Source organism: Monodon monoceros, unplaced genomic scaffold (genome assembly GCF_005190385.1).
Source record: "Monodon monoceros isolate NGI ecotype Baffin Bay Population unplaced genomic scaffold, NGI_Narwhal_1 Super_Scaffold_12, whole genome shotgun sequence".
NCBI lineage: Eukaryota > Metazoa > Chordata > Mammalia > Artiodactyla > Monodontidae > Monodon > Monodon monoceros.
This window is the reverse complement of record NW_021703768.1, coordinates 161,563,846-161,581,349: the sequence shown is the minus strand read 5'-3', so window position 1 is coordinate 161,581,349 and position 17,504 is coordinate 161,563,846. Positions and strand designations below refer to the sequence as shown.

General features: G+C 56.7%; 1 protein-coding gene across 2 annotated transcripts; it reads left to right on the top strand.

Annotated features, from left to right (window-relative positions):
• The first annotated feature begins 2,912 nt into the window (after nt 1–2,912).
• Nucleotides 2,913–17,035, top strand: TIMM44 (translocase of inner mitochondrial membrane 44). Of its 2 annotated transcripts, XM_029218522.1 has the most exons (13): nt 2,913–3,002; nt 4,794–4,895; nt 7,656–7,826; nt 8,813–8,893; nt 9,595–9,744; nt 10,719–10,858; nt 11,153–11,238; nt 11,863–11,955; nt 12,052–12,176; nt 13,550–13,600; nt 15,337–15,426; nt 16,041–16,151; nt 16,464–17,025. In XM_029218522.1, exons 1-13 carry the CDS (start codon nt 2,919–2,921, stop codon nt 16,581–16,583), a joined length of 1,404 nt encoding a protein of 467 aa, XP_029074355.1. In that variant the 5' UTR covers nt 2,913–2,918; the 3' UTR covers nt 16,584–17,025. The 2 variants fall into 2 exon arrangements, with proteins under 2 accessions (XP_029074355.1, XP_029074354.1); XM_029218521.1 differs by having other exon boundaries at nt 11,863–12,176; nt 16,464–17,035.
• Nucleotides 17,036–17,504: the final 469 nt, after the last annotated feature.

The window sequence follows — 17,504 nt, the reverse complement described above, 5'->3', positions numbered from 1 at the left end:
TCCCACTCCTGGGCATATATCCAGAAAAGACAAAAGCTCTAATTTGAAAAGATACATGCACCTCAATGTTCAGAGCAGTACTATTTATAATAGCCAAGACATGGAGGCAACCTAAGTGCCCATCAACAGACGAATGGATAAAGAAGATGTGGTATACATAATGGTATATATAATAAGTAATGGAATATTACTCAGTCATAAAAAAGAATGAAATAATGCCATTTGCAGCAACATGGAAGGGCCTAGAGAAAAGCTTACTAAGTGAAGTAAGTCAGAAAGAGAAAGGCAAATACCATATGATGTCACTTATATGTGGAATCTAAAAAATAGTACAAATGAACTTATTTACAAAACAGAAACAGACTCACACACATAGAAAACAAACTTATGTTTACCAAAGGGGAAGGGGGGGAGGGATAAATTGGGAGTATGGGATTAACAGATACACACCACTATATATAAAATAGATAAACAGCAAGGACCTACTGTATAGCACAGGGAACTATTTCCAATGTCTTGTAACAAACTATAATGGAAAAAAATTTTTTTAATCATTACACATATACATATATGTATATAATTGAATCACTTAGCTGTACACCTGAAAGTACCACAATACTGTAAACTAACTATACTTCAGTAAAAACAAAAACCTTGTGCCCACAGCCAGCCAGCAAGATGGATTTGAGATGAGTCTAGGTCTCCCATCTTCCAGGTTGGTGCCTCTTCAACTAATTAACCTTTCTCTGCTCCAAAGTCCAATGTTTCGGTTTGTTTGCCTCACTGTTCCTTGGGCACACAACCTTGAGTTTGACAACACATATATATTTGTTTGCATACATATATTTGTTTGCATATACATAGAGAAAGAATGCTAAAGCAAGTGTAGCAAAATGAATCTAGGTGAAGGGTATATGAGTGTTCATTATAGTATTCTTGCAACTTTTTTGTAGCTTTGAAAATTTTCAAAATAAAAAGGTGGGAATAACACAAACCACCCTCACTCTACCCCATATGTCCCTCCAGCTGTCATCATTTCACCTTCTAAGCACGGCAAAGATTCCTTGGAGGCGTCTCTGTTCTCTCTCTCTATGTGGTGGTTAAACATTTAATAACTGGCCCTCCAAACAAACCAGAAAGCTACCGATCTGTAGTGTTTGTCAATTCCTAAATACTCCCACCACGGCCAATTTCAGGCTATTAATGTGGTGTCATTAAAGACAAAATGCATAAGAGATGCACCGCATATAGTATGGTATTTCCAGCCTACAGATGTGATATATGCAAATAACCTCAGTAACATAGATAGTAACATAATTAAGAAGTGCTGAGTTTTGAGTAGTTATTACCTTTGTTTTAATATAATCCAGTTGATCGTAAGTTTATACAATCAATTTTTAAATAATGGCTGTGTTTAACAACTGGCCCCAAAATTCCTGAAAATTTGATAGTTGGCTCTTGCCAAGCAGTACAAGCTGGCTCCAGTACACCTCTGTAAAAAAAAAAAAAAGAAAAAGAAAAAATCTCAGCCCACTGAAACCTGGCTTCCACAGCCACCATTCAACCAAAACCCTCTAGCCTGTCTCCCCAGGGACCTCCTCCATACTACAAAATGAAAAGAACGATAGATAGAGCTCTGGCCTGGTCTGCCTTGCTTGAGTTCTCTGCAACATTTAGCACTGTTTACTCTACCTGCCTTTTCCAAGGCCCTCTAGGTCCTCTTCTGACCTGCTGACCAGTCCTTCCCAGTCTCCTTTAAGGGCTCTTCTTCCTCCATTTGACTATGGGGCTTTGATGTGCCCCTCTGACATACTCCCCCTGGGTGCCCTTGTCCAACTCCACGGTTTCAACTACAACTAAGAAGCCCAGACCTTTTTCTCAACAACCAACCTGTATATCCCAACCTCTTAACTAGTTTGCTCCTCTTGCAGTTAAGACATTTCAAACAAAGCCGAGTGGAAGCCCTCATCCCTTCTGTCACCTCGAGGTGGAGGTCCTGAGTTACAGGAAACGCAGGTCTGTCCAATCCTGAAGCCAGGGAATGTATGTTGCCTCCCTTTCAAGTCCCATAGACCTTATCACAGTTTAGTAATGCAAAAGGTTTCAATAGGGCAAAGGCAACATACATTAACTCTCCCCGGGGTACCAGCCCACCACCCCTCCCCAGCCTCAGATTGCATGGCCATGTCAAGGTACCGCCACTTGGTGGCGGCATTCTCCAAATGGAAAATAGTATCTGGGTGCTGACATGACAGAGGCTTGAGCTTCTTCAGGGCCAGGTGTATCAATTCACAATGAATCGATGGAGGGAGGAGTAGTCCACCCCCACCCAGGTCTCAGCTTCCCGTTCCTTTTCTGGACCAAAACCAACAGGCGCCTTCCCAAAGTGCTGTACAAAAGTGGGCTCATTCGCCCTTGCTCGTGAAGCAACTCACTTGCCCGTCTGTTGGTCACTGTCCATCATTGTCAGTGAGAGCCAGAGTCAGTGGCTTTCGGGCTGGTGCGTCGGTGTGGGTCGCTCTGTTTACCCGTTCTTCCGGCCACGCGAACCCCGAGTTGCCAGTCGGAGAATCACAGCTCGCGACAGAATCCACACCCTCAGGCTCCGCCCCCCCGCTGTTTTACCCAACCATACGTCTCTGCCTCACAGGAGTACCCGCCCCCCAGGTCACATCCAGTCACAGTCCCCGCTCTTCCGAAATTCTGCCCTATCAGAGGCCTAGCTCTCTAGGAATCCCCGCCCACTATTAGGCCACGCCCCCATTGTGGATTTCCCTCCATGGCGCCGCCCTCCTTGGGAGCCCTGTCCAGTAATAGGCCTTTCCCTCCCACAAACCCCACCCGCAGGTCTCGCTTTTCCCAGGCCCAGGCGGCACTAGGCCGACGCGGCAGATGACGCCGGCGGATGACGCCATCGGATGACGCCGCGAGAAGGTCACACGGGATCTTCCAGCATGGCGGCGGCGGCGGCGTTGCGGGGATGCTGGTGCCGCTGCCCGCGGGTGAGCAGAGTGCGGGGCCGGGGGGGGCGGGCTTAGGGAGCTCCGGACCCGTGACCTCCAGGGCCTCGTTCTCCCCAGGCCTTTGACCCCTTCGGCTCTTCCCTGAGCTCGGCGAGAGGCTAGGAGTTTGGTCGCTGGGTCAGCCGAGGCCGGGGCGGGGGCCCCGGAGCGAGGCCTCGGAACGTGGGTCCCGAAGCAAGGCCGGAGGGCGGGGGCCGGGCGTGCCGGGCCGGGAGCGGATCGCCCCTCACTTCCTGGCTGACCCCATGTGTACCGAGGAGTGAATGGTGTCCGTGGTGCTCAGTGGAGAAAAAGTAGCGAGGAAAAGGCAAAAAACCGTGACAGTCACAGCTCACCTTTATATGCCACGTCCCCCTACCAGGAGCATTTCCTGCATCGCCTCTCTTAATCCTCTGAAAGTGTGGGAGGTAGTTGTCGCCCTGGCTAAGAGCCTGGGCTCATAGATGCCCTGGGGGTCAAGGCGTGTAAAGCGGCTTCAGAAAATAGTACTCACGTTGCAGCTGTTTGTCGCTGTTTCACAGGGTAGGAAGCTGGGAACTCAGAATTGTTAAGCAAGCCGCGCACGGTCTCAAGAGTTTAGTGGGGTGGCTGACCTGGTCCAAAGCTCAGGTCAGTCTGACGCCAGAGCCAGACTCTGGAGGAAGGAAAATATCTGCCAGGAATTTGAGTGTCAGGAGAAAGAAGGTGTTTTTGACTCAGGACTGAGCTTTTTTTTCTGGGCTTGCTTGTCTTTTGAGGCAGGTTTTAAAGGTTGAATGTACACGTGTTTGGATTTGGGCACGTCCCAAGGAGAACCACCCTCAGGTTTGGTCCTGCTGGGGGATTTTTCTTCTCAGTGAGACAACCATCCACTTCTATTTCAGGCTGTTGCTGAAGTCAGTGGCTCCAGGATCAATGGGTGTAGGCATTCAGAGGAGTAAAACAAGTTAGTTAAACTCCCAAGAGTTACTGTTGAGTAGCTATAGGAGAGTGTGGCATCTGTGTAAGTTCACGGTGTTGCTTAGAGTGACTGGAGACAGGAAGCATGGAATGGGGAGAGGAAGGGCCCAGGGGATGTGGAAATGGAAGAGTGGTTCTATCAGGTCATTGACATCAGTGTACCTAGCTCCGTGCTGGGTGCTAAGGTGTAGCGTTCAACAGGACCTGCATGGAGCTTCCCTCATGGAGCTTTAAGTTCATCATTTGGTAGGAGAAGAAATGCTTACCAAAGAGGTGCTGCACATGAGGTTAGCAGCATCTTTGCCCAGGTGACGCCCCTAAGTTGCTCTGCTCACATCTCAACCCTGGACCAGGACATGGTAGCTTTATTCCAGGGTTGTGCCTGGGACAAGTTAGCAGTGTTTACCCCTTGAAGCCCAGGCCTCTGGTCCTCCAAGGCTGGCAGAAGTAGGGTGGGCTGGTGAGAGAAGACTGCTTGCCACCAGCATCGAGTCTTAGCCTGCCCATTTTCAGACTAAGGTGTTCAGCTAGACTGGCATATTTAGCCTTCTTCCACCATAGGTTGGCATTTCCTAGGACCCATCGGTTTCCCCCACGTTCAGAGGCAGGAGGGTAGATATGGGCCCCGGAGGTGCAAATCGAGCGTTTTCTCTTTCCACCAGATTCCGCTGGCTTCTCAGAATTTGGGAAGATGGTCAAGCATCTAGCATGGAGCAGACATGTGATAAAAATCGTCAAATGAGTCTCAGACAACCCCTGCTCTTTTAGCGTGACCTACTTCCTCATCACCCTGTAGTCTAAATGGATCTTTCTCTTTTCTCCCTCAATTAGAGATGCCTTGGAGGTGGAGTCCATTTTCTCTCCAGCCACAACCTAGTGCCACTACCCCATGGTACCTATCAGATGCCCCGGCCGAGTGGAGAGCTGACCCTGGTGAGTGACTCAGGATACAAGCAAGCCGGCAGGAGGGGGAGGTGTGAAAATCAGACCTAGTTGACAGGAGAGAGGGCTGCAGGATGCTGTCCACACTGCTGGGGGTGTCTGATTGGCAGGCATTCCACATCCAAGGTCTTCCGGAGTTACAGAGCCCAGTGGGCCTGGTCCTCTTGGTATCCCGGGAAGTGCTCGACACTGTTAGGGGTAGGGCTCCTGCCTCACACAAAGTAGCGTGTCTCAGCTCTGATGGCTAGAAGGGCATTCCTCTAACTGAGCTGAAATCCACCTCCCGGTGGCTCCCACATGTGGGTCCTTCACTAAGCAAGGCTGTGCCCTCTGCTGGGTGACAGCCCTCTGGGCATTTGAGCAGAGTCACCCATCCATCTCCTGGAGCTGGGTTTCCCCAGGCCATATCTCCCTTCCTCTTTATGTTGTTCCTCACAGAGAGCATTTTCTAGAGCTTTTTTGCCCTCCCTGTCATTTCTCTTCAACCACGTTTCTGTTGGTTCCTTACCACCATGGGGAAGAAAGCCTGAAATCTCACAGTCTCCAAATCCACATGCTCAGGCAGCCCACACCCTCCCTTCCCTTCTGAGTCTCATCTCAGCCCTCTAGCCTCAGCATGCTTTATCTCCCAGATCCTGTCCTGGGGGTGTTGTGGGCTTGGGACATGCCCTTTGGCGCTTCCCCTTAGTTGTCCAGCCCCGCCCTCACCCCCAGTTTGCAGCCCTGGAGTGAGCGGTGGGGCTGCCGCGAGCTGGCGCAGTCCCTGACAGTCTTAGAACTTGGACTTCCCCTGGAGCAAGGCTGGTCAGGGCACATCTGGACCAGATAGCAGCCTGCTGTTGCCAGGCCGGGCCACCGCACCTGTGGGGCAGCACCCAGACTTGCTGCTGCTCTCCCTGGGGCTGGACAGGGACCGGGTAAGCAGTCGCCCCTGAAACTGGTAGGGTGAACCCCCAGCCGCTGCAGCGGACCCCACACACCGGCAGGAGTGGTGGGAGCAGCTGAGCACGTGCGGCTATTTCCCTGTGACTTACTGGCTCACAGTCAGTCTCTAAGCTTTCTCTTTCCCGAGCACGTAGTTACACGGGGTGGGGGGCGAAGCAGGCATCTACAGCCGGCTGTGTCTGACCCCGAAGCCTGCGTCTCGGGTAGGGCAGTGCCTGGAGCAGGGCCTCAGGCTGTCTTCTGGCCTCTGGGTGTGTTCGGTTGGGTTTTCCTGTGGGGATTGGAGGGGGGACGCTGAGCTCGGGCTCTCAGAGACTGTGATCCTGTGGGCCAAGAGAGGGAGGTTTGTGCCAGTCCCCAGGCCCTTGGGTGACATGTAAAGCCCAGCTGGGGACTCGGGTGTGGCCCCAAAGGAAGAAGTTACCCTGGGCCCAGAAGCCCCTGGAGTAGTGCCTGGGCCGGCTCTTTTGGGATAAGGGGCCACAGAGTCCTTTCAACTCTAGTCCTGGGACGAGGGTCCCTTTGGGTGTTGGCCTTTTCCTTGGGTGGGCGTGTGTGAGGCCCCATGAGGATTCCAAGCTGTGCCTGTTTCTCTCACCCCAGAGAGAGAAGGGGCCTGGCATTTTCTTTTGTTTTTTAATAGACTTTATTTTTTTGAGCAGTTTTAGTTTTACAGGGATATTGAGTGGAAAGTACAGGGCCTGCCCATCAACCTCCTGTCCCCCTCTCCTCCCACCGGGCACGCAGTTTTCCTCCGGTTGTACATCTTGCAGTTAGGGCGGTACATTTGTTAAAACTGATGAGCCAGTATTGACACATTATTGTTGACTTTAGTCTGTGGTTGACATTGGGTTCACTCTCTGTGTTGTACATTTTATGGGTTTGAACAAATGTATAACGTATCTACCGTTAACAGTATGGTTACAGAGTAGTTTCATTGCGGTGAAAATCCTCTGTGCTCTGTCTGTCCACTCTCCCTCCCCTCCTCCAACCCCTGGCAACCACCGGCCTTTTCCTTGTCTTCATAGTTTCACCTTTTCCAGGATCTTAGAGTTGGAATCCTACAGCCTGTGGCCTTTGCAGATTGGCCTCTCTCCTTTAGTGATATGCCCTTAAGGTTCCTCCGCATCTTGTTTTATTGCGATGTAATTGACATAACATGTCATGTGACTCCTGTATTTTTTTCATGGCTTGATAACTCATTTCTTTTTCCTTCTTTTTTTTTTTTGCGGTACGTGGGCCTCTCACTGTTGTGGCCTCTCCCGTTGCGGAGCACAGGCTCCGGACGCGCAGGCTCAGCGGCCATGGCTCATGGGCCCAGCCGCTCCGCGGCATGTGGGATCTTCCCGGACTGGGGCATCGGCAGGCGGACTCCCAACCACTGCACCACCAGGGAAGCCCAACTCATTTCTTTTTCTTGCTGAATATCTTGTCCCACAGTTTACCGCCTGGTGGCTTTTTACTTTGTCTGTTATCTCTTCTAAAAGAGATAACTATTCATTGTGGGGTTTTTTTGCCTTTTGTTTTGCTTTGTTTTGTTTTCGTTGTTGTTTTTGTCCGCACCGAGCAGCCCGCAGGATCCTAGTGCCCCAGCCAGGGATTGAACCCGGGCCCTCGGCAGTGAAAGCGCGGAGTCCTAACCACTGGACTGCCAGGGAATTCCCAAATATTGTTTTTATTTATTTTTAATTTTTTATTTATTTATTTATTTTTGGCCACGCCGTGCGGCTTGTATTCATTGTTAAACCTATATCAACGGAAAGGAGAAAATGAAAAAGTTCTTCGTTCCTTTTACATTCTTTCTAGTCCAGATCCTATTCTTCTGGAAACAGGAAAGGCTTTCTCTCCGGCTTGCTAGATAATATCAAACAAGAATTAGCCAAAAACAAAGAAATGAAAGAAAGTATAAAAAAGTTCCGAGACGAGGCCCGGAAGCTGGAAGAGTCCGATGCGCTCCAGGAAGCCAGGAGGAAATACGTGAGTCCCCTTTGCTCTGAGTCTCCCTGGGCAGTCACACTTGCTCTCAGAGCCAGGAGTTCCCTCCAGTGCAGTGCTGGGGCGGCCGGGGAGTGAGGGGACAGGAGCAGGCCCCCGGCCCTCCAGTTCAGCTGTGAGACTGCAGCCTTCTCTGCACACGGCCCAGCAGCACTGACGGGGTTTCAGAGCCCTCTCGACCTGCTGCATCAGGATCTGCATCTCCACGGGCCCCTCGGGCACTAGGTTTGAGATACGCTGCTCACTGAAATGGGTAGAAAGTGAGTTGCGGGGCTGGTGTAATTATTATATTAATCACTGCCGCCGTCTCTCACGGAGCAGCTGCCAGGCGCCCGCCAGCGGATGGGCTTGGCACCCTTTATTTGTCTGCCCTTGAGGGCTCTGCCCGGCGGCACCCCCATCTCACCTGTGGGCAGCTGAGCCTGGGGTTGTGGGCATTTGCCCCAGGCCCCTCGGGGGTTTTGTTCTGTTGGCGCCCCTCCCAGGCCATGGGTGACGCCTGTACCCATGAGTCTCCCCAAGTCACTCACTTGTATGTAACTACCTGTGAGGGATCCGACCCTGCGGGAGATTGCCCTTCCTTTTCATTAAGGAAGAGGAGTGAGCCGAGGTGTCGTCTGGGGGCAGCGCAGGCCGAGCTTGGGGCCGGGTGATGGGGAGGGGGCAGAGCCGGGCAGGATGACGCTGAGAATGCCCCGCCCCGCCCCCAATATATCACTGGTGAGCATATGGGCAAGATCACCCCCTGCTGCCCAGAGGCAGATGCGGGGCCTGGGGCCCTGTGCTCAGGAGGGTCCCTGTCCCAGCCTACAGCCAGGGACCCTGGGGGGCCGGGAGGGGCCGGGTGGACAAGCTGAGGGGGTGGAAAAACGGGGTGTGTCTGGGGAGGGAGGAAGGAAGGGACTTCTGAGAAAACGCTTCTTTAGACTGTGTGTCGCAACACAAAGATACAACATCCTTTACCCTAGAGAACCATTGAATCAGAAACCATGCGGACGGGCGAGGTGATCAGGAAGAAGCTGGGGGAGATCACCGGCACCGTGAAGGAGGTAATGGCCTCCGGAGCCCATCTGTTCCTCACCTCTGGCGGAGGAGTCAGGGAGCAATGCTGGGGGCAGCCGGGGGTGAGCAGGCAGGGGAGGCTGCCTGGTCGGGAGGCTTCCGGAATCAAAGTGCAGGATGCCTTTGGGAAGGAGGGAGAGCTCAGACTAACCCACTGGCCTGCGAGTCACCACTTAGGTTAGAAGCCTCTGAACTACAAGCAAGAACAGGAGGGTGAAAGGAGGACGCTTTTCTCCCTGCCTTAGGCTAGAAGGAAGCTGGGACCCTGCACGCCCCACCCCCCACCCCCCACCCCGAGAGGGTGGAGGTGGGGGTGAGACTCCTAGAGGGCCTGGGAGACTTTCTTTTTGTTGCTTCTCCTGGGCTGGAGAGAGGGGCAGGGCTTTACCTCGAGGCCAGCCCAGCGTGCTGGACACACCTACTTCCCCTTTGTGTCCTGACCCCGGGGCTGCTGCTCCTGTGCTGTCCTTCCTGCGTGTTCCAGGCCGGAGCCCTAGGGTCCAGCACCCCAGAAATCGTAGGCAGCCTTCTGGGGCATGTGCACCCCAGTCTTGGCTCCGTGAGCCAGATGGGCTCAGGACACCTGCTCCCGCCCTCTGGAGGCCGGGTCTGCTGTTAGCTCGGGGGGAGCTCCTGCAGGCCCCCACCGGGTGCCACGCCAACACCTCCCTCTTCTCTGTCTCAGTAGAGTCTTGACGAAGTCAGTAAAAGTGACCTTGGCCGGAAAATCAAGGAGGGTGTGGAAGAAGCAGCCAAGACCGCCAAGCAGTCGGCTGAGTCTGTGTCCAAAGGTGGGGAGAAGCTTGGCAGGACCGCCGCCTTCAAAGCCCTCTCCCAGGTGAGCTGGGCTGGGGCTTGTGCCCGCGGGCTCTCTGGGCTCAGCCCCGAGAGACCTCACCGAGGGCTGCAGGGCACACCAGGCCTCAGCCCCTCCTGGCTGAGCAGCCTCGGGCAAGTCACAGCCCCTAGGGAGCTACACATAACCCAATGTCAGCTGCTGACACCCTTAGCTCACATCCAGAACCCAGAGACTGTCGGGCTCTGGGTCACTTGAGGTCCTGAATTCATTCCGTAAATATCACTTACCACACGCTGGGCCCTCTACTGGCCATGGGGCCTCAGGAGAGAAGGTCCGAGTTCTTGCTCTCAAAGGATCCTGGGACAGGAATAGGGACAGGGAAGGGGCAGGCAGTTCCAAGAAACACATGACAGAGGAACGCTTGGGGAAGGCGCCGGGCCAGGAGAGCGGGCATCACCGGCTCGGGGTGCCCCACGCAGCTAGGTGTGGCCAGAGTGGCTGCAGGGACATCAGAGGGTCCTGGAGGCTGTGCGGGGCAGTTTAGGTTCATCCTGAAAGCACAGCCTCCCAGTGAGGATTCCGGCAGCAGCTCAGAGGAGGCCGGAGAGTGCCTTGGGTGATGGAGCCAGGAGGGAAATGGGCTCCAGAGGTTTGCGGAGGTGGGATCCAGAGGCTGGGTCAGCTCGGATGGAGGTGGTGGGGCAGAGGCAGCCTCTCAGGACGCCTGTCCGGTTTCTGGTCCATGTGAAGGAATGTTTCCAGCGAGAGTGTGGAATCGACCTCAGAATGTGAGGGTCATCTGGGGGCAGCTCTTGGCGGGGGGCAGGTGGGGGCAGAAGTCAGAGCTGGGGTCTCCCCTCTGCCTCCCCCCGAGGCTTGGGCGTGTCCTTGCCCTGCACCTGCGAGTCACGTGACCTTGAGACCTGGGAGGCATGGCCCCGGGGTGGGTCCACAGCTGCTGGTCTGGGGTGTTGGGGAGCCCCAGCTCCCACATGGCCGGCTGTGCTCTGCAGGGTGTGGAGTCCGTCAAGAAGGAGATCGACGAGAGTGTCCTGGGGCAGACCGGGCCCTACAGGCGGCCCGAGCGGCTCAGGAAAAGGAAAGAGTTCTCGGGAGAGAAATTCAAGGAAGAGAAAGTGTTTGAGGCCAATGAGTAGGTACCAGACCTGCCAAGGGGCCCACCTCTCACCACCTCCCTTTGCAGCACCTGCACTGCTGTCCGTTTCCCAGGACCCACAGAGGGTTCCTACCCAAGTCAGTTTGTGGGGTTTCTTTCTGCTCGAGGTTCCCAGGCACCCTGAGAGAACCGGGAGGGGAAGGGTAGGGTGGCAGGAAGGGGGAAAGAGAAGGCAAGAGGCCGGGGTCATCACACCGTCCTGCTGCCCCCTCTTGCCGTGAGCGGAGCGGCTCCCGGGCTGCGCTCACTGGCTTCCCCGATCTTCCCCAGGGAGGCCCTGGGGGTCGTGCTGCACAAGGACTCCAAGTGGTATCAGCAGTGGAAGGACTTCAGGGACAACAACGTGGTGTTTAATCGTGAGTGTTCCCATCTCAGAGAATTGCCTGACAGCAGGCCGGTGACGGACACTTAGCAAGTGCTCCCCAAGGGCCGGGCACAAGACAGAGGAGGAGGCCGGGGTCAGAGAGGACCAGTCACTCCCACAGGGTTGCCCAGCGAGTGAGCAGCGGAGCGCAGGCCTGAGGCGGCCTGAGGGGAAGCGCCCAGTACCTCTCGGGCGGCGGGCTACCGCCGTCAGGGCTGGGCCACCACCTAGGCAGGAGCCAGTGTCGTTGTGAGGCAGCCAGGTGCACACGCCAGCCACCCCTCCATGTGAACTTGGCCTCGACACACCCCCTCACGGGCCAGGAGCCAGCTCAAGGCCCAGAGCTCTCTGCTCAGTCTGGGGCACGTGGCTTCCCAGGCGCTGACAGGGAGCCCTGGCCCTCCTCAGATGAGGATGTCCAGAGGCCTGTGTTCCCTCAGTAGCGAAAGCCGCAGCCAGGAGGGGTGGTGCCCGGCGTTCACTCGGCTCCCCTCAGCCCCTGGCGGAGGGGTCTCTGCAGCCTCCCAGGGTCGGCCAGCAGGCTCGGAGGGGGCTGCGATGGAGTGGGTGTGTCTCTCCGGAAGGGGCCCATGACCCCATCCGCCACCCCCGACAGGGTTCTTCGAGATGAAGATGAAGTATGACGAAAGCGACAACGCTTTCATCCGGGCGTCCCGCCTGCTGACAGACAAGGTCACAGACTTGCTGGGTGAGTGGGCTGCCCCGGGACCGTCCCCGCACAGCCCGAGCCGGCGGTGGGAGGGGGTCCCGGACCCTCACCCCACTCCTGGCTCGGCTGCCCCAGGGGGCCTGTTCTCGAAGACGGAGATGTCGGAGGTGCTCACGGAGATCGTGCGGGTGGACCCCGCCTTCGACAAGGACCGCTTTCTGCAGCAGTGTGAGAACGACATCATCCCCAACGTCCTGGAGGTGGGTGTGCGGCTGGCAGGGCCGCGGCCCTGTGGAGAGTTCTGGCGGGGCCGCTTGGCTGTGGACAGGGCTTCTGAGCGGAGAGGTGGCTCCAGTGTTGACAGAGGCCTGAGCACCCCACACGCCCAGCCCTTGTTAGTCAAGCAGCTCAAGAAAGCCAGGCCGCTGTGGTCTCCTGCAGCCCCCGCTGGTCCCTGGGCCGGTGCCCTGACCATTCTTGCATCGCCCACAGGGTGTGTCTGCCCCAGGGACTGAGTTTCTCACCCACTGGAGCCTGGAGCCCCGTGGCTTGTTTCCCTCGAGCTGTCTTCCTGAAGTTGTTCCCTTGAAGCTGCCAGGGGCCAGGTGTTTGTCTCCCAGAGGCCAGGGGCCTTTCAGGAGTTGGGAGAAGCCGGCTGCTGCTTCAAGGGTGCGGGGGCAGCGCATGACTCAGGGCAGGGAGGCGGGACCAGCACAGCAGCCCAGGGGCCTTTCCTCTCTGGGAGCCCTGAAGCTCATCTTCTGGTCTTCTCGCCTCTCCTTTTGGCACATAAACAAGGAGGAGGCGACTTGCTCAAGGCCACCCTCCTCGAGGCCCCCCCCCCCGCCCCAAGCTGGGGCTAGAGCCTAGGCATCCTGCAGCCCAGCCAAGCCAGGGGCTGTTGGCACGGCCTTAGTGGGACCGCAGGCAGCCCATCCAGCCCCGTGAGAATGTCCATCCCTTCCTCCCACACCGCGTCTGCCTGGCCCCCTCTCCCGCCTCCGAGTTCCCAGATCCCTCACGACACTTGGCGGGGTTGGGAGGAGGTGAAAGTGTAGCATTTCCCCAAAGCAGCAGCCCAAGCACGGGCAGAATCTTCTGGGCTGAGATTATCTCAGCCCCCAGATTCCCTGTGGTTTCCCACCAGCATCTCACCACCCCACTCCCCCCAAAACCCACCCTCTCCCTCACCAGATCCAGCCCTGTCTCTGGGTTCCTGTGGAAGCTTCTCTCATTGCACCCTGGGAACCCTCCCCTGCACTTCCCCTCTGCCCCGTGCCGCGTGGACCTGGCTGCCTAAGGCTTCTTCGTCCCCAGGGGAGGTAGAATGCCCTGCCTGGCCTCCTTGGGTCGGTTTCCCAGCCAGGGCAAGAGCCCCAAACGCTGCCACCTTCCTTTTCCTTCCAGCAGGCCGTTGGGACCCAGCCTGGGCTGCCCCGTTGTCACTTGCGGGGGCTCTGCTCCCACTGCTGCAGCCTGGCCCAGTCTCCCTTCCCCAGACTAGGACCCGGAGGCTGGGGCCGGGGGTCTGCAGAGGAAAGGTTCTAACTGGAGAGTATTCTCCAGAGTTTACCTGCCTCAAAAGCCCACTCTCATTCTCACACTTTTTTTTTTTTTGCCGTTCCCTTTTTAGGCCATGATTTCTGGAGAGCTCGACATTCTCAAAGACTGGTGCTATGAAGCTGTAAGTGCTTGCTTGCTTTCCCCCCCTATTTAGGCCTCAGAAGAAATCACAGTTCAGAGGAGATCTGCTTGGGTGGCTCAGTCCGAGAAGGGCTGAGATGTCAGGGGTGGGGGTGGCTACAGGCTGGGGGCCCAGGGGTCAGGGGGTGGGCAGAAAGGGACGGCGGATAACTCGGAGGGTGCATTCGATGTTCCCTCAGTGCACGGGGGTCGTGGGTGCTGGCGGGCAAGTGGGGTTTGAGGCCCCACAGCCTCCCTTCCCTGGGCCGGAGTTACATCATCGGGCTCATCTCATGGGGGTCGTGAGGATGCTTTGGGGACACAAGGGCAGCGCTCCAGCACTTGCAGTGCTGGATGTATTCATTAGCTGTTCCCATTGCAAGATCCTCAAACACATCCAAACAGACATTGATAGATTCCCACCCGGGAAGAGCCACGTGTCCTGACGAGGCCCGGCTGCTTCCTGGAGTCCGGGCTCTGGGCCCCGGGCCACAGGCCACGCTGGGCTGCTTGGCGGCAGCTCAGGCGTCCTTGGGAGCATCCTGTCGGCACTGCCCCTTCCTGGCAGCCTCCCCATCCCCGTCATCAGGCCACCTCACCCCACCCTGCTCACTCCCTGACCTGTGTCTTCACAGCATTTGTTCCCCCCGTCCCTCCCCCACCAGCTTCTTGATACTGAGCAATCCAGAGTCTCTCTTGGCTGATTTTATTCTGTACCCAGCTCACAAACAACTTGAAAAAGCAGAGGAGAAGATGTCAGGTTTCCTTGTTAAATACTCCCCTGCACGGTGACTAATCCAGCGGGCATTTATGAGTGGTTTGGTTTTTGTTGTTGTTTTGTTTTTTTTTTTTTTACTTTGGGACCATTAGGATGTAGCTGGTTATCTTTGCCAGCAAGCTGCTGCTGGTGCCCCTGGAAACGCAGCTGAAGTTGCAGCCGCTCACACAGGGGTGTTTTGAAAGTGTCATCTTTAAGAAACCACACAAGATTGGCGCTTTTTTTTTTTTCACTTGGTGGATCAGTTACTTCCATAAAGAGTGGATGCTGTTGGAATGTCTTCTGTCATGGTTGCTTGTTGAGATATAAAGCTGCTGGCTGCTGTGTCCCAGGCCTGGGAGCAGGCACAAGAGGGTTAGGGTGTCATCTGGGGCACCACTGCCCTGGTAAGAGGAAGAGGCTGCCAGTGGCCGAGACCCGCCCACAGGGGCTGGTCAGTGACAAGGCAGTAGACCCAGGTAGTTCACCCCAGAGCAGCCGCGGGGTAGGATGAATCCTAGAAAAAGCGTTTGGTTCCAGGCCAAGATTCACAGTGAGGTGAACATGGGAATGTTCAGGGTCAGCCAGAGAGGCCTCGACTTACCTCTGGGAGTGTATTCCAGATCGCGTTCCCGGAGAATTAACCAGACTCACTGATTAATACCGCTTTCAATAACGTTGATACGGTGCTGTCTTTATAATGAGAGGGCAGTGTGTGATTCGAGCCAGCCAACGGGTGGCACCGGCCTCCCTGCTTGGACCCATGCTCCTGGCATCTGCCACTCCTGGCGCCGCACGCCCAGGAGCCGGGAGCCATTTCTGGAAGGTACAAGAGCTGAAAGCCTGAAACCCCATGGTGAGCTCGCCCTCAGGGAGCTTCCCGAGACACCGCAACAGCCCCCGGCTCCCCTGCGATGCAGTGCCTTGGCCTGGCTCGCACGGTGGCCGGCCATACGGTTGTGTCTGGCTTCTTGTTGCAGACCTACAGCCAGTTGGCCCACCCGATCCAGCAGGCCAAGGCGCTGGGCCTCCAGTTCCACTCCCGCATCCTGGACATCGACAACATCGACGTGAGTGCCTCTTCCGGGGGCCCAGGTGGACCCCAGGGTGGGCAGGGGTGCTTCTCTGAATTGCGCTCAGCTGGGAGGGTTGAGCTCCCCCTCCCTGGAGGAGTTCCAGTGCTTGGATTAAGTGACCTCCAGGGTCCCTTTCAGTGGAAGGTTTCCACAGTCTTGCTGTCGGGAATTCTCAGGCAAGTGGTGGCCCAGGGGGTGCTGTTGCCCAGACCCAGGGTCCCCTGAGGCCCCTGAAGCCAGGGCTATCCCTGCACCTTAACTGAGGAGGCTTTGTCAGGACCGCTCAGGTCCCCCACTGGGCTGCTCTGCCACGATCCCCTCGATTTCCTCCCCGTGGGGAGCTGAAGGCACACCCACCACACCTGTGTGCGAGACAGCCGGCTCCGAGAGGCCATTACACGCCTGCACCGCCTCAGTGTGCGGAGCCTGTGTGGGTCCTCAGTGGTTCACATTCTTCCTCACAATTGAGAAGTGCCTGCCCAGAAACGGGCCAGTGGCAGGTGGCAGCCCTGGGGTGCTGAAGCAGGGGTCTGCACCTGGAGGGGGGAGCAGCAGCGAAGGGGCTGGGGACCATTCTCAGGCCTGCCTGCCCTGTCGTGCCCCTGCAGTTGGCCATGGGCAAGATGATGGAGCAGGGCCCTGTGCTGATCATCACCTTCCAGGCCCAGCTGGTGATGGTGATCAAGAATCCCAAAGGCGAGGTGGTCGAGGGTGACCCGGTGAGTGAGCGGGGGAGGGGATGGGGCGGGAACACGCAGTGAGGCCAGTTGAGAGTCAGGGGTTGCGGCGTGGCAGGGCAGCACCTTGAGCTGGGCCTGGTGGAGGGTAGCTGATCTCTCCAGTTTGACCAAGTCCTGAGTTACAGCCTCCGTCCCTGCCTCTGCTCTGGACCCCAGACCCCGCAGCACCACTCCCTGGTCCCTCCCAGTGCCCTGATCTGGCAGCGTCTCTCTCCGTGCCCTGCGCTCGTCCTGGAGTGGGTGCCGGGCTCGCACCCTGCCTTTAGCCCTCACCCTTCCCCGATTCTGCAGGACAAGGTACTGCGAATGCTGTGCGTGTGGGCTCTCTGCCGAGACCAGGGCGAGCTCAACCCCTATGCGGCCTGGCGGCTCTTGGACATCTCTGCCTCCAGCACAGAGCAGGTCCTCTGAGCGCAGCAGCCACGAGTGGGGCCTCGGGGCTGGATCGTCACTGCAGACACACGGGGGACTGGTGTCCACCTGCAGCAACTAGACCTCTGGGGACAAGACTGTCAGCTGTGCCCCCGCCGTGCCAGGACTGCTGCAGAGCTAGCGGGATGCGGCGGGGAAGGGAGGGGCTGCTGTGCACAACGCCAGCCCCAGCACCGCCCCTCTGCCCCATGGGGGCTGCTTGGGCCATGGGCACCCAGGCTACGGGCAGTGCCCAGAGGCCCCCAGCCCAGGGGTACCCTCCCAGGACCCAGTGGTGCGGCCTGGGCCCACTGGCCACATCAGCCAGGCCGTTTCAGCCTTTTTTTTTTTTTTTTTTTTTTTTTTTAACAGTGCCCTTATTATTATCCTATACATACGCAGAGATTTGGAAATAATAAAACACCAAAGTGCAGGAGAGCAACCTGGGTAGTCCAAGGTGTCTGTCACTGGGGTGAGGGGAGCTGGGACTGGGGGTGGGCAGTCCAGTGGTCATGGGGCGGCGGTCATGGTCACTGAAGGAACTACAGAAGAGGGAGGACTCGCCTGGACGGGACCCTGCCCACCCTGAGTATGTTGTCGGGCGGGGGGAGGGGGGGAGGAAGGAGACTGGAAAAGCTACGGAGGTTTTTAGTGACCTGGCTGGGGTTGCTTGAGGGTTGGGGTCCCCGAGGCTGGAGGACCTTAAGCGCCTGTATGAGTTTTGGGGGCACTGGGATCCCCCAAACAGGGAGTCTGAGGGGTCGGTTGCAGAGGAGAATGGGGCTGTGGGAGCTGAAGTCGGGCTGGGTGGTTTTGGGGGGGTGCCTGTGGGGGTGGGGGGTGCCTGTGGGGGTGGGAGGGCGAGGCCCTCGGTGCTCATGGTTCTTTGGGGCCGGTGGTCTCCCCGGCGCCTCTGGGCGG